General features: G+C 42.4%; 1 protein-coding gene across 1 annotated transcript; it reads right to left on the bottom strand.

Annotated features, from left to right (window-relative positions):
- Nucleotides 1–12,927: 12,927 nt before the first annotated feature.
- Nucleotides 12,928–14,640, bottom strand: rasd1 (RAS, dexamethasone-induced 1). Its single transcript, XM_076759952.1, has 2 exons — nt 14,269–14,640; nt 12,928–14,024 (listed from the first exon to the last, which is right to left on the bottom strand). Exons 1-2 carry the CDS (start codon nt 14,537–14,539, stop codon nt 13,495–13,497), a joined length of 801 nt encoding a protein of 266 aa, XP_076616067.1. The 5' UTR covers nt 14,540–14,640; the 3' UTR covers nt 12,928–13,494.
- Between the last annotated feature and the right edge of the window lie 817 nt (nt 14,641–15,457).

The following is a 15,457-nucleotide window of genomic DNA, read 5'->3' as shown; positions in this document are numbered from 1 at the left end:
AGAATCAATAAAACATTTTCTTAACATGTGCGCCCGCAAGGATGTACACAATGTGTTTTGTGAGAAACACTGAAAATAAACAGAACTTGATAGTTTATAGGAAAATTCCACAGGGTTTGATTTTAAAAATCACTTTTCTTATATTTCTACAATTTCATCTGCTTTCCTTCTTCATCACATCTTTTATAGTATCACACTTTCTGCTCCACTCCACAGTAAGCTCAAGATGTTTTTTTTTTTTTTTGTATATTAAGGTATAAATTTATAGTATGCAATGCAATTCTAAAGCCATAAGATATTTTGCTGTCATATCCTCATCCGAACATCCTGTTCAAATAAAAGGGAGGGGATTTGTTTGCCAAATGTCTGTTGCAGGTGGTGCGGCACTTCACAAACTACGCCACTGTCTTTGGGATATTCATAACACACCTACAGCAGCGACACCGCAGCCACGTCCACAGTGCTGAACAGTGGACACCTGAGTGGGTTGTATTATCAAACTGCTTCGGTCAGAAAGTAATAAGCAGCACGTTGACTTGAAGCACTGATTTCCCCAGCAAGGGAGCATCATTTTCTATATTTCTCCCAATCCACTGTGCTCATGTGTCTCCGCAGGCCAGCTCATTCAAGAGGTCATCATGCAGGAGAGCTCGTCACCTCTGATGACGCAGAACCTCCTGCTCCATGTCGACGGATTACTACGACTCTTTCTTTGTTTTGCACTCGAGAAAAGAGAGATGGGGGGGGGGGGGTGTGGACTGGGCTGACGTGTGTCAGTGGTGAACACAGGTGCACATGGAGAGAGAGGCTTGTGAAACAGAATAGCGCTGTGATTGAAGGATTTACACAGACACGTTTGCGTGAGACGTTAACACACATGGTGCCCTCTTTTCTCTCAGGCACTCTCAACTGTGTAAAAACATATTTCAAGTTGTGCCACACACACACACACACACTTGCAACGTGACACCGCTTAAAGAGTTCTGCCCTAGAAATAATCAAAATAACTTGATTAAAGTGTGCAAAAATGATTTTTAATTGCTTTCGTTTCATAAGAGGTCTGATGTCAAGCTGCTTCTCCTCGTCTTGCTTGTGTTGTTCAAGAGGACATGGTGCTAGTAGTTAGCATAGTTTGCTGGTCAGACATAAGCTGCCATGTTTTTGCAGTCTGAAGGTCAGAATCAAAGATCAATGACCAGCAGGGGTTAAAGTGGGCCACAGTGGTCCAGTGGCACCAGTGATTAATTAGAACAAGAATATGATTGATTTCATACATAATAATGAAAGAAAGCTCTTTTTTGTGTGCTGCAGCCTGGTGTTCTGTGCAGCTGATCTCATCCAGACACACACTCTTTAAATCAGTAATGTCACACCACGACACCTATTCTACTATAACAAAGACCCTCGCAGCCACAGCAGCAGCAAGTACATGAGTTTATACCACATTTGTCATCTCATTCAAGGCGAGAGGTTTTTACACTGAATGACAAGAAGCGTTGCTCATAGTCAGCCAACAAGCAGCGGACGCTGAAGAGGTGGTGAGTGAATATGAAAGCTGAGAGGTTGAAGGAAGACAAAGGTGTGACAAATGGAGGGAGGAATGAGGAAGAGAAACACAACACCCTGACGAAACTCTGTAGGTGTGAGCTTGGCCTACAGTAAACTGCTACAGCTGCCCTACAATAACTTTACTTTGCCTGTCGCTGAATGTCTATATTTAAAAGATAACAGCCTATTGATTTAAGTCACACAAGGGGCACACACCATGCCAATACCTTGAACCAAGAATATGTGACACTATCTGTACAATACCAAAGTCAAAGAGAACTCTATCAGAAGTTAAAAGTAACGCATTCAGTTTTTACATAAATGTACTGTACTGAAAGTGTCATGATTGATTGTCATATTATGCTTAACATATCAGCAGTAAAAACACAGTGTGGTACAAAAAAAGGTTTTAGTCTTTATAACTAATTTCCCCTTCAAGACTGCACAGGAGGCGAATTTTGATGTAAGTCACTTGTTTAAATTCCATCACGTCTTAAAGTTATGCACAATCATGGCCATGGAAGCAACCAGGCTTCATGCTGTCAGCCTCAGCTGCACCCACGCTCCACCTCTTTGCCCATTTTTGGATTAGCCGAGAGTTTGGTGGAGTCGGGCACTGTAACGATGGCCCTTCAGGAACCTATGGGTGGCATCATGGAGACTACGTCCATGTGTTATAGTATGTGAGAGGTACAAAGTGGTATAAAGTAGCATCCAATTGAAATACTAGAGTAAAAGTACCTCAAAATCCTAACTGAAGTGCAATATTTGAGTTAGTTTTCTTGACACTCAGCATGACTTTCAAACTCATAAGGACGAACATAATAAAGAGTGAGAAAGTCTGCACAGAGAAGTGGACTTTGACACACGGTTTGATTCTGGTGTGAAATCAAATAGTCATCTTTGATTGTTTTAAGGAAGAAGCTCCTTTAAACATAAAAGCAGAACCTTCTCCTAAACCTAACTAAGTAGTTTTGGTGTCCAAACGTGACCAACGTGTGACTGTGTTGAGAGGCCAGTTTGCATATTATTAAGATATTGTAGCTTTAACAGAGGTGTCATTGTGGACTCCTTTAGTAACACTGCTAACTCAAAAACATTCATGCTTTCCTTCATGCTAAATGATGAGATTTTCTCCCCTGCGTCACTGAAGGTGAAGGCTTATTTTCATGGTTAGTGGAATCACGTGCTTGGACACAACTGACGATTGTAAGTCTGCGGCACACACACGGAAAATCAGTCACACTAGATGACCTTCAGAACTCGGATACATTTTCTGAAATGCCTGTTCATTCAAACTGCCTGCAGACATCATCTGTCAGTCAAACATTGTGAACAAACTCTTTGTCTTTGGAATTGGTGGAAATAATAATCTTATCTCCATCTGCTCATGGTGGCTGACATCACAAGCGCTAATGATGCAGGTCTTCTGCTTATTTCATCTGCTGATATAAAAGACACACATTGATTCCTTGTACACTGTACAAAATCCACACCAGAAAGGCAGCGTGACGTGTGTGTGAGAGACATACCAGAGCTCAGCAGCAGCGAGGAACGGCACGTGTACTTCACTTACCTGTAGAGGGAAAAAAAAAAAAAAAAGCAGCCAAGAATGACACATGCACTCTAAGAGTTCATTTCTAAATGTTTTCTAAAAAAAAAAAAAAAAAAAAATCATTTTACACTGGGAGCAGCACGACTTAAAATGCTCCAGTCCTGCATTTATTTATTTTACAAACTGTGTTCATTTCACCACTTTCAACATTTTGTTGGAGGGGAAAAAAAAAAAAGCTTCAATGTCAACCTGAAGACTGACAAAAAAAGAGGCAGCATTAGCAGAGCTGGGATGAACCACAGTCGCACAGGGACATTCGGCACATGCACCACAACAAGCCAATTAAGTCCTTCGAACCTTTGAGTCATCGCCCACCAGCGGCGCATCAAATCCATCAGCAGACGGATCCTCGTGGTCGGTTCACATGGCTGTATGACGCCAGTTATATTGTTTCTGTTTGAGTGATGATGTTTGCCAGTGCATCAGCCTCCACCCCTCTGCGAACACACACATATACACACACACACACACACACAAAATTGTGTTTCCATCACTTTTGGGGACATTACATGGACTTGCATTCATTTCCTGGAAACCTACCCTACCCATAACCAAAACCATAACCACTACTTGCCTATAACCCAAACCTTAACCTTAACCCAAGTCTTCACCCTAATATTGAATAATTTACATTACGGAGACTTAGATTTTGTCACCATAAGGAAGATGAATCCCCACATTGTGACTGTAAACAGATTTATGTCCCCACAACATGAGTGATACATGTCCACGCACACACACACACATATATATATATATATATCAGAGGGGCCTTTGATGAAAGCGCCCTGTCATCAGTAATTGAATCTTTACTCCTGTGTCTTGTCTGCTCAGATCTGAAGCCTTTGGAGGAGCAGATTATTGTCACAAGCAAGACACACGGTATCCTTAACTCATGCTGAACGCCGTTTTGCTTCTCAGCCCTGCCATCTACGCACCATCAGCAGCGAGATGTTAAATTTAGATGACAGACATCGTCTCAAGCGTGGCCTAAAAAAGACAAGATGGCAGTGGTCATCTGTAACACAGACACAGAGGATGGACAGACAGCAGACTGCAGAGGGACCAAAATTAGATTTGTGATCAATTTCCATGTGTGTGTTTGGGGGTGTATGTGTGCTTTTGTACCACTGTGTGTCTTCCTGTGTTGAGGTTTGTCTCTGTGTGAGTGAAAGAGAAAACAAAGGAAAAGCAGCATCATTAAGGCTCAGTATGGAGGCGACTTCTGCTTTTCTTCTCTACATGTCCACATTGTGCGTTGTATGCTGTAAATAATTACCTTCTACTTACACTTTCCTGCCTCAGAGATACGCATTTTACAGTTTATCTAGTTTGAAATTTCCTGAATCATCTCATTATTAAGTTGTTTCAACAGATTAATCTCAAGACAGTTATCCCGAGATAAGAAGATACTCCGTGAATTGTGCAATTCATATGGATGAAAATATTAGTGCATGCTTCGTTATCACAGTGATGTTAACCTTTAACCGTAGATCACTTCCTGACTTCCTGTGGCTCAGATGCATCCCAGCTCAATCATGTGCTGCTGTGTCCAGAGGAGGATGTGGGTGGCTGCTGCTGGAAGGCGACCAACCAATCAGTCACCAGGTTTGGTACACGCAAATCAACATGCACACACAAACAGAGCCAAAACACAGGCTCACGTGCATCAGAGTGTTGGTTAAACCTGGTTAGGATGTAACTGGATATACATGTACATAACATGATTGTATTCAATTCCTAGTTCAGCACATGACACAACAGAGCGGCATTATATCCTGCAGGACATGCTTCCTGTTTACAATTTAACCAGCGAGTTAATATTAACTCACTGCTTTTGGAAGTGCAAGGTTTAGGACAGGTCTGGAGAGTCTCTCTGGCATGTTGAGCATCAGGAGTTTGATGCAAAGTCACAAAACTGCCTGTCAATAAAAAGAAAGAGCACTGATAGATCTGGATGTTCAGAATCCCGCGTTAATGAGATACTTGTCTGCTGACTATTAACTTTTAAACATGCTTTTTGCGCAATAATGTTCAATCTAAAAGTGGATATTTACTGTAATTACTTGCCGGGTTTAACTCCTGATACTGGAAATGAGTTTAACCATTATTTTCAGTATCAACTAATCCACCATTTAGTGTCCCATGAGTGCTCTGCATGATGCCAGAAGCAGACAGCAGGCCAGTGGGATAGAGGGAGACCCATCACACCCGACTCAATGCCTCTTCAGAAAGCTTCCATCCAGTCACAGGTTGGGCTCAGTCAGCACCTGGACCACCAGACATCTGAACCCAAGGTCATCAGTCTCCTCAACAAGCCATCCTTACCCCTCCCTGATCCTCCAACTGTCCACTGTGCATTGTCGCCAATGTGTCCCCACACACGCACACACAAAGTGGCCGTACTACCCCAACCATGGACTGTGCAACATGTACAATATTTACCAGGACTGTGTGATATATGCAAATCACTGTATGATTCCTAAGCTGCTTAAAAACTGCAAACCATCACACTTTTTAACTCTAAGAACTTAAAAAATGACTTTCATTGATCAAAATTGTTAAAGCGCCATTTCTTGTTGACTAATCACTCAACTGCAATGATTACGGCTCTAAAATATGTCAAGTGTGATTGTACCTTTTTTCTTTTTGCCTCAGACATGCTTTGTAATTGAGTGGTCACTTACCACATTAACACGCACAGCACAAGTGTTTTGTTGCCATTGTGTCTGACAGTTTCAAGTGCAGCATGAAAGGAAATAAGGAGAGAAGGAACACCTATTAGAAACACCTCTCAGGGTAACAAAATATGACTGAACAGCACCAGAAAATGCTGCTGCAACACTGTGCCAGAGAAGAACGGCGATATTGGCTGATTCTACAAAGCCCCTGGAGATGTGCCTGGTTGGTGTTCTCTAGTGTTCTTAAGGAATAAATGTTGCTATGGTGAAGGAAGTATTGTTATGGAATGGTTAGGGTTAGGCACAAGAACTGAAAGGTGTATGTTAATTGTAGGGAGTGTGATGGGATGCAAACTTTGGTTTCCAGCCATAAAAGTCAAATGTGCTGCACACTCATCCACCACATCCTTACTTTTTGCCCTGTTACATAACAGGCACACCGTTTCCTGCACTGGTTCTTAATGTTGGCATAATTTTATTATACAGACATAATTCCTTGGATACTGCTTATAAGTAAAGTTGCATTAGCCACTGTAGGCTGGGCCTAATAAACTGGCCTCTGAGTGTACAGTATCCTATTATGTCACTATCTAATGGAGGCCTGTCCTATCAGTTTGATCTCAGCGTGTCTGAGTCTGCTGTGCTCTGCTGAAACATAAATACATTACGGATTAAGACTGATGCTGCCGGAGACCAGGCCACTCATCATCCTTCTATCGGTAAATCATTTTGTGTAAGACGCAACAGTTTGGTCTAACAACAATCCATCCATTCAGCCCTGCGTTGTGTAATAAGTGTCCACAGTCCTCTCAGTCTCTCCTTCCACGGCCACAAATATCTGACGGACAAGATGATTCAGACGCTCATTTCATACAAAAATGTCCCTGCCGACTCAGGCTGTGGGGCAGTATGTATTCATAGCCGTTACATAAGATGGCTCATAACGCAGAGGGCTCAAAGGTTAGTCAACATTCTCAATTTGTTTTTATTTAATTATGGCTCCGAAACAAATAGACATTGTATAGTTTTCCAGCTGATTAGTCTGTTATGAGAAGATTTAATTTGAGGAGGCTGCCAAAGAAAACAAGGGAGCAAAGTTCCCATCTCAGAGGAAAATACTGAATAGGCATATCACTATTGATACAGTGGCAATCTTTAAGCAATGGGAGTAGTAATAAATAGTAGTTATGACCCTGTAAATGCTCAATGTAAAATTAAGTAAATAATGTGATTTTAAATGTTTTTTTCTATTGATTTTTATCCAGTGCTGAGAAACATTTACATGAATCTTTACTAAAACATGTTACTGTTTAACCACCAGCAGCCTTTTTTAAATGGCTTGCTAAAGTTTTTAGTTGCACATGCACCAATGGATAAAAGGAAAGGTTAAAGGCATATGAAACATGATAAATATTAGATTTTGAATAAGATGCCATATTCAACTGACATTCAACAACCATGCACAGACTGATTTCTATGCTCACTGTAGCAGGATAGAGACAATGCAATGCAAACAATCTGAACATCTGAAACCTGGTTTGTTGCCATACAGCGAAAAGACTGAATCCTCCCACAAAGCCTTATATTTCCATCCACCTCTGGTGAGCAATTTGTGCAAGTTCTTCAAACTGTTCTGTCTGTTGTGTTTCATGCTCATGCACTTCAACAGAAAAGAAAATATTTACACCTTCCATATTATCTGGAGTTTGTCAGAGGGCATGCTGGGAAAAGCAGTGGTAAGAATCCCAAAGCTGCTTTTGACAATATTTATATCTTAAAAACGGGTCAGAGGACTGTGTGTAATGTGAAAGGTGTGGCTTGAAGTAATGAACTCACAGAGAATAATCACCAGAGACGGTTCAGAGACAAGACATCCCACTGAAGAGTTATCTCTGCGTCACATTGTGCCACCACTGACCCACCTCTTTAGGAGACTTGCTGCAGGCCCTCGGTCGACTGAGTCCGATGGGAAAAGTGAGCATGAGCACAGATTATGACCAATTCTTTCATCAAAGTAAATATTGGACCATATTTCAGAGGCCACATCCCTTCCAAACATTCTGACACTGAAAGGGCATTCTGTGGAAAAATTAGTCTTGTTAAGATCATTTCATACCATCGGTGCAGCTTGTAATGGGTAATTTGGTTAAAGAGCGTCTTTGTTATCACCAACCCTGCAGTTCACAGCTCTACAGAGCATTAAGCATCTTTTGGCTCATTTTTATGGTTTCTCTGCACAGCACACAACTTTACTTAAGTTTCACAGCTCTCATCAGCCTTGTTTCCAGCTGCATCAAGCAGCTTTTCAGTGAAAAAGCTCTCATATGTCAACTATTCGTGACCTGTCCAGAACCGAACAGCAGACAGATACAGTTAGCAACTAGCTGGTGAACATAGCATTTAGCTGCTTGTTACACTTGTGCATACAAGGAATATTAGGGCAAGGACCCAAATGCAGACTCTGAAATACATAGTTGGTCTGGTTCAAATCATTTATTTAAAAAAAAAAAAAAAAATGGATTACGGGATGGAGAGGCAGGCAAGGGTCAAAACCGGAGGAGGCAGTCCAAACAGACAAACAAATCCATCAGGGAGTAGAATACAAAGATCCAAAAACAGACAAGGCTCAGGAAAAAAAAAAAAAAAAAAAAAAAAAACACTGGGAAAGGAACATATTAGAAAGGGCACTTGAGACAAAGGATACAACCACAAAGCAGCACAGAGTGCAGGAAAACACAGACTTAAATACACTGGGGAGGGACCAGTAACGAGGAACAGGTGAAACAAATCAACTGTCACAGTACACAGGAAGTAAAGCAAAAGAATGCACAGGAGGAGAACTCCTTCAACATAAAACAAGAAATAAAACTAGCACCCAAAACCATGACACACATAGTCTTAAGGAGCCAGAGACATTACTTCAGAGGATGCTAATGTTGCTCTGTATCAGCTGGATGTGGAAATAGGCAACGGTACGTTAGCTACATGTTAGTGTTGCTTTTACAGCTTGTTCTGCTGCCCTAAATAGACAATTATTGCAGGTTTGAGCGAATACTTTATTCAAGTAAACTCAGTGATAAAATGGTAAGATAAATTTTGCAGGCATGTCCCATTTCTACATTTGGAAAATAAATAAAAGCTAGTTAGCTTGTCTCTCCAGTGTCATGTGGTGATAAGCAGAAGAGAACGAACTGAGGCTTGACGTGGGTCTTCATGGGGAAGCAGCTGTCAGCGTGATGGACCACACAGAGCAATAACAACTGGTCCTGCAGAATGCTGCTTTACCTAGCACCACTTCAAAAGCAGGCTTAATCAAAACATGGAACAAATAATGAAATACCAGTGAAAACAGATGCCACCGGCTAGATAGAAACATGACTTGTCGACCTGGAACAGGAGGTCCGCTGGATTGGATGCTGGGAAGTGAGCACACGGAAAGTAAAGTAATCAGAAAAGAGCTCCCGGGATGCACAGAGCATGGCAGACTGCTGATAGCGCTCAGATATTAGTCTCCACAGAGACATCTCGTTTCTGCTTCCGTCCCCAGAATAAGTGGGACAAGACCGTCTCAGCTCTCTGGTTAACTTCCCGATGCTCCCAACTTGTGAGACGTTTAAGATCAGAGACGATGCATAAGCAGGATGCCATTAGTCACCCATCATTAGTTTCCAGTATAGAAAGAGTCCAGTCTCTCACCCTGTGTGTCTTTAATGATGTTTGCCAGGCTGATTGTTTTCATTTGATAAAATGCTCAGATTGCAATATTTCACAACAGCATTTTCTTTTCCAGTGACGTAACACTTCTAAGAAGTGAAAAACACAGTGAAAATCTCCCTTCATTTCCTTTGTATTACTTTTTCTTTTGCAAACACAAGGGTGTGTGTACGTGTGTGTGTGTGTGTGTTTAAAGGATGCCAGTGTGATCTTGTTTTAAACAGACAGAGCAATGAAAGCAAACATTTCAAGGATGAATCCATGACTGACCTTTCATTCCCGGGCTTCCTTTCCGTCTTTTGAATATCTTCAATACACAATCTCAGAAAAATGCTGCTTGTTGGGCTTTTTTTTTTTTTTTTTTTTTTTTAATTTCTATTTATTTATTTTGTCTGAAATTGAATCATCCAAAGGAAATGATTACTTTCCATTTCCTTGTCCTCCACTTTCAAATTTGCTTCTGTATTTAAGTACCCCAAAAAACAACCCATCTCTCCTCAGCCCTTATTTGTTATTTCTTGTTTTTCCTTCATTTTTTTCATCATCCATGAAGTTTGAGTTGCGTAATTTTTCTTTTTCTTTTTTTTTTTTTTGCCAGCAGTCACACTTAAGTATTTTTTGCATGACGGCGGTCAACAAATTTGAGCTCAAGCCTCAGAATCAGAAACACTCTCTTCTCTCAAACTCTACACCCCAGATCCTTTCATTTTCAAACTTGTAGTCGTCATCGCCAACCCATGCTGACTCAAGTGACATCACATGAGGCAGTTTATCAGACTTCCCGGACCTCCTTCTGAAGCCACCAAAGCTTTTTCAACATATGCCGTAGCTCTCCCCAGCACCTGTGAACAGACATGTTGGAGGTGGAGTTCCCCTTCACAAAGCAAGTGCAAGATGGTCCCCTCTGTGCATTGCATTCTGGGAGAATAGTCCATAAACAGCACACTCAAAAATCAAGAACAAATTTACAAACTTTCTTTTCCAGGGGAAACACACTTCTTATATGTATGATTTTGGACACAATCACATGCACTAACCCTTTTGACCACTAGGGGCACTAGAGGCTGCTGGTGTAGGCATGGCTGTCTGTTTTATGTAAAAAATGCACTTGTTCGAAAATCAGCCTCAATCACTGGACCCGCTGACATAACATGACAAGCTTTACTCAAACTGCTGAACTGTAATTTAAGCAGGCAATTATTGGTCAAATAGAGGACGTGTGGTTAAGTCTGGCTGTCTGGTGATGAAAACAGTCTATGGAAGTAAAACTGTGCTCATGTCACAATATTTTATGGTGGTTTTCTGTATGAAATAATGACAATGGAGCAGAGAAAAGCCTTTACATTTCCCTTATTGTATGCATGTAGGTGAGAGTTTATGAGGGCGTCCTTCATGTGTTCCAGAGATATCTGGATTTAAATATTTTCCGATTGGGAGACGTTCTGAGGAAGAATTCCCGCACTGTTACTCACCCTCTCTTTGTTCCACTGCTGTGCTATTTGGTACGCTCTGTGCTTATTTAAACTGTGACACTGGCCTTCCTCTGCCCCTCTGACACAATTACAAGTGTTGCCGCTTTTGCCGTATGCTGGGTTGACAATGATCAAACCTCATCATCTCATTACATGCATTTCTATATTGTATTTGAGCGTCTGGCTTCAGGCTCAGTGTGCTGCTGTTCCTCCTCAGATTATAGATCAACACGCACGTTTCATAATGCGGAAGTCATTGGTTGGCTTTCAGCTAATTAGGACAATGATGCATATTGATGAACTCCATAATGATGTCTTTTCATTCTAAATGCAACAGGGAGTCCAGCACATGGTGTTACTGATAAGGAGGAGGGCAGTGTTACAGTACACTGCTGTGTGTCCCTGACTGCTCACACACTTACTCTCTCACACACACACACACACGCAGGATTAATGCAAGCTGTTCTTTCTCTGTCACTGTAGATGTGCGTTACTCACATTGTGGGGACTCGTCTTTCTTGTGAGGACAAAACACAAGTCACTGGGGTTTAGGTTAAGGTTTGGCTAAGGCTTAGGGTTAGGCAAGTAGTGGATATGGTTCTGGTTAGGGTGAGTCTCCAGGAAACAAATGGAAGTCTGTGTAATGTCCCCAGAAGTGATTGAAACAGAGAGAGAGAGAGAGAGAGAGAGAGAGAGAGAGAGAGAGAGAGTATACAGTATTATTGCTGATAGTGAGGAGCCTGCACGTCACAGAGAGAGAGACTGGACGCTGTGTTTCTGGTTGATCTCCGGGGGGAAAGGTGGAAGCAGGTGCAAATAACGTAGAATTAAACCCACGGTGAGAACAAACTGTGTGCTTTGTTTGGAGCTACAGGGTGTAATAACTCTCCAGTATACTGTGTGGGTGTTTTTTTTCCTTTTTTTTTCTTCTTCACAGTCTCTCATTAAAATGCATGAGTGGACTACTCAAGGATGATGACAATAATTTTAGTGTTACAGTAAAGCCGTACGATCTGCCAGTCTTCAGTCTTTGTGATGGACTCAGGATTTTGGTAATTATTTTGATTAAAAATGTTCTTTTACACAGATGTGTGCAACAACAATGAAACAAGAAACGGGAGCCTCGTCAACCAAAGCACTCACTCAGGCACAAATGAGCAAAAACCTCAAAGGACAGCTTCTCAGACGGAAGGCCATCTTTTGTAGAGGGAGCGCTCCTTCCTCCTCTTCATCATTAAATACATCCACACATTTCACAGAAGCAAACCTTTTCAAACATCCTGTTTTTGAAAGGAAACGTTATTAACGTTTGTCTGACAACACTGTCTTTTTCCAAAAGGCTGTGATCATTTGGAGTAGAGGAGATACATATTGATCGTTATTTGTTCATTTTTGGGTCACAGTGGTGCAGACAGATAGGATTTTATGTTCCAATGTGATGCTTTCATTTCTGTTTAAACTTGGTTTTCTTCCCTGTCCAAATCATGCACTGTGCTACAGTTTCTTTCTTTGATGAGCATTATTCCCATTTGGATCCAGGAGCCACACACAGATCTACACTGAACTAAGGATGTTTGTGAAAGCTTATAAAGCTTGTAAAGCGTCTGTGATCATGTTCTGATCAGCAGCATCACCGCATGATTGAGAGAAATGCATCAGTTCAACAGCAATGACACATGCCTTTGAATACTGTTATCTATGACTGCCAAGGATTGTCTATTATTTGGCCCATTGGTGATGGCTCTACAGAAGTGTACAGGTGTTAAAGCTTGGCTGCAGTATTTCTGTGTGAGTTCACTCTGTGGGGCTTTAGTGAATGTTTGTTGGTTGTGTGTAAAAAGTTCAACAGCAGCCAAAGAACTTCAAATCGAAGAAATGAGAAACAATGCAAAATAAGTTTTCGTTTCAGTTTTTTTTAATTACATTTCAAGATTTTGTTTGACTTCTTTGCAAAAATTGACAATGACAATAAATATACATTCACAATTTTAAAAAAAAGTTCAGATTACAACAAAACATTCAAGTTTACTTAGCTATTAGAAAATCTATCATAAGATGTAAACAACATTATTCCCCCAACATTACACCTCCTGAGACAAGGGTCTCTTTTCTCTCCCCTCTGACATCTGGAAAAGGCATGACGTCAACAAAATACATTTTACGCATCGATGCGCGAGTCTCACAAGGTATGAAGCCACGTCACACACTGGGGCTCTGATTGACAGGACAAGCTAACATTCTCACATGTCTCGTGGGCAAGGTTTTTTGGTGGTTTTAGCGGACTCGCGAGTCCAGTCAGTGTCCTTAGATATGGCACTTGGCCAAAGCGCGCGGCGGCCCGGGCGTCTCCACACCTCCCGTGTCAGTTTGAGCGCAGCCGGCCGCGTAGGTCGCTTCTCAAGCTGACGCACAAGGCTCCATCTCCTTCCAAAGATTTGTGTTGAGTTTGCGCCTCGCAGTCTGCTTAACTGATCACACATCTCTCTTTGTCTTTGCCCTGGCCGCCTCCTATTGCCTTCTCCTTAATGTACATGAGGTCGCTGTGCACGCTGGGTCTCCGGGCGCACGGAGTGACCACACCATACGCTTCCCCAATGTCCTTCATCTTCTTGTTTTTCAGAGACTTTCTGTGCAGCATGTCGCAGTACTGCACAGAAACTTTCCGGTGAAGGTCGGGGCTCATTTCGTGAGGTAGTTTGGCCAAGGTGAACAGAGTCTGAAACATCTTATCCACGTTCTCGTTGCGCTTGGCGGAGATCTCGAAGTAAGCGCATTTCTCGTCTCCGGCCACCAGCTGCTCGATCTCCTCCTGCTGCACCTCCCGGTAAAACTCTCTGTCACCCTTGTTCCCGCAGATGACCAGAGGGACGTCGATGTTCTCCTTAATCTTGTTTTTCAGGCACGACTTGGTCTCGAATATCTGCCGCTTGAGCCGCTGCACCTCGTGGAAGGAGTCTCGGTTGTCCAGGCTGAAGACGAGGATGAACACGTCGCCTGGGGGGGGGAGAGAGAGGATGCTTTGGTTAACTTCGCGTGCTTCAGATGTAGGCAAAATGTCAGAGATGCAACCTGTGTTTTCTAAACCTGTCACGCCCTGGTGCACCCTGCAGCCATGCGCTTAAGGCGCACGGCGCGCATGGTGACAACATAGTTGGAGCATTAAAAATTGACTTTTGCACTGCTCTCTGATTCCCTATAACTATTCTTAAGGCAGAAAGACACCTATATGGATAAGTACCTGTCAGTATGGATAGTCTCCTCATGGCGGGGAATGGGTGGTTCCCTGATGTATCCAGTATGTCAAGCTGGTAAACGTCTCCCTTGATGCTGTACACTTTCCTGTGAAAGTCCTCGATGGTCGGCGTGTACTGCTCGTCAAACCTCCCGTTCAGGAAGCGGGACACGATGGCCGTTTTCCCAACTTTGGTGGATCCCAAAATCACCATCCTGTAGCAGTTCTTTGCTGGGATGTCAAAATCGCTCTCTGAGGGGGACATTTTCTTAATCATGGCTATACCCGAGTCCGTGGACTGTGTGTGCGTAAAAGGCGACTGAGCTGCCTTTGGTCAGCGGAGAGGCTGTTGTTTTGCTCTGATGTGCGTTTCTGTCTGAATGTGGGATTGGAGTCCGTGTATTTAAGCACACGGCGGACCCCTCCTCCTGTCGACGTCACAGCTCAGTGAGCAGGAACTCTCTGCTCCATTGAGCGCAGGGAGAAGCGGACCGAACTCTCAGTGGTGCGTCAGTCTGTCATTTCAAAGGAAGACGAGAAGGAGCGCTAGGAAACAGTGACATACAGAAAGTGCTATACGGTTTAACGCGAAGGCGATGGGACTTGGCATCTGGCCCTGTGCGTAACAACAAAATCAAAACTTCCACAGAACAAGTTGATAATTAACACATCTTCCGGTATTTAACCCGGTTTGGCGCACTGTGTTGAAAATGAGGGTGGACATTGGACAGTTTTTCAAAATATTAAACCTCGGCAGAATTCTTGCACACCGAGCAAATATGTTACTGATCACTGATCCTGAATAATCATGTGGCCTCTGAACTGTGGTTATTGTTATTTTTTGTCCATAGCACCAGATTTCAGTTCACTGCAAAAGAAAACAAAATGATAATACTGAATAATGCATCTTTCTATACAACAGTAGTGGATAAAAAACTGCAGCCTAAGCTTGAATTGCAAACGTGTGTTCATTAATGGATGCATTCATACCCTCAGTCGGTGCTGGAGCTGCTTATTCATGCAGAAAGGGGCTTGTGGCAGCTTTCAATACATGCTGCAGTTACTATCGTGACCAAAGGGGGGCACTCAGGGTACAGTTTGAAAAGAAAACACTTTGACTTCAGAACTCTCTCTCTCTCTCTCTCTCTCTCTCTCTCTCTCTCTCTCTCTCTCGCTCTCTCTCTCTGTGTGTGTG

This window comes from Chaetodon auriga, chromosome 20 (assembly GCF_051107435.1).
Source record: "Chaetodon auriga isolate fChaAug3 chromosome 20, fChaAug3.hap1, whole genome shotgun sequence".
Taxonomy (NCBI): Eukaryota; Metazoa; Chordata; class Actinopteri; order Chaetodontiformes; family Chaetodontidae; genus Chaetodon; species Chaetodon auriga.
Note: the sequence above shows the minus strand (reverse complement) of the source record. Positions and strands in the feature narration are given on the sequence as shown.

Coding starts and splice junctions, on each gene's coding strand:
- rasd1 (XM_076759952.1), bottom strand. CDS start 14,539: ATGATTAAGAAAATGTCCCCCTCAGAGAGCGATTTTGACATCCCAGCA. Junction 14,025..14,268: donor GAGACTATCCATACTGACAG/GTACTTATCCAT, acceptor TCCCCCCCCCAG/GCGACGTGTTCATCCTCGTC.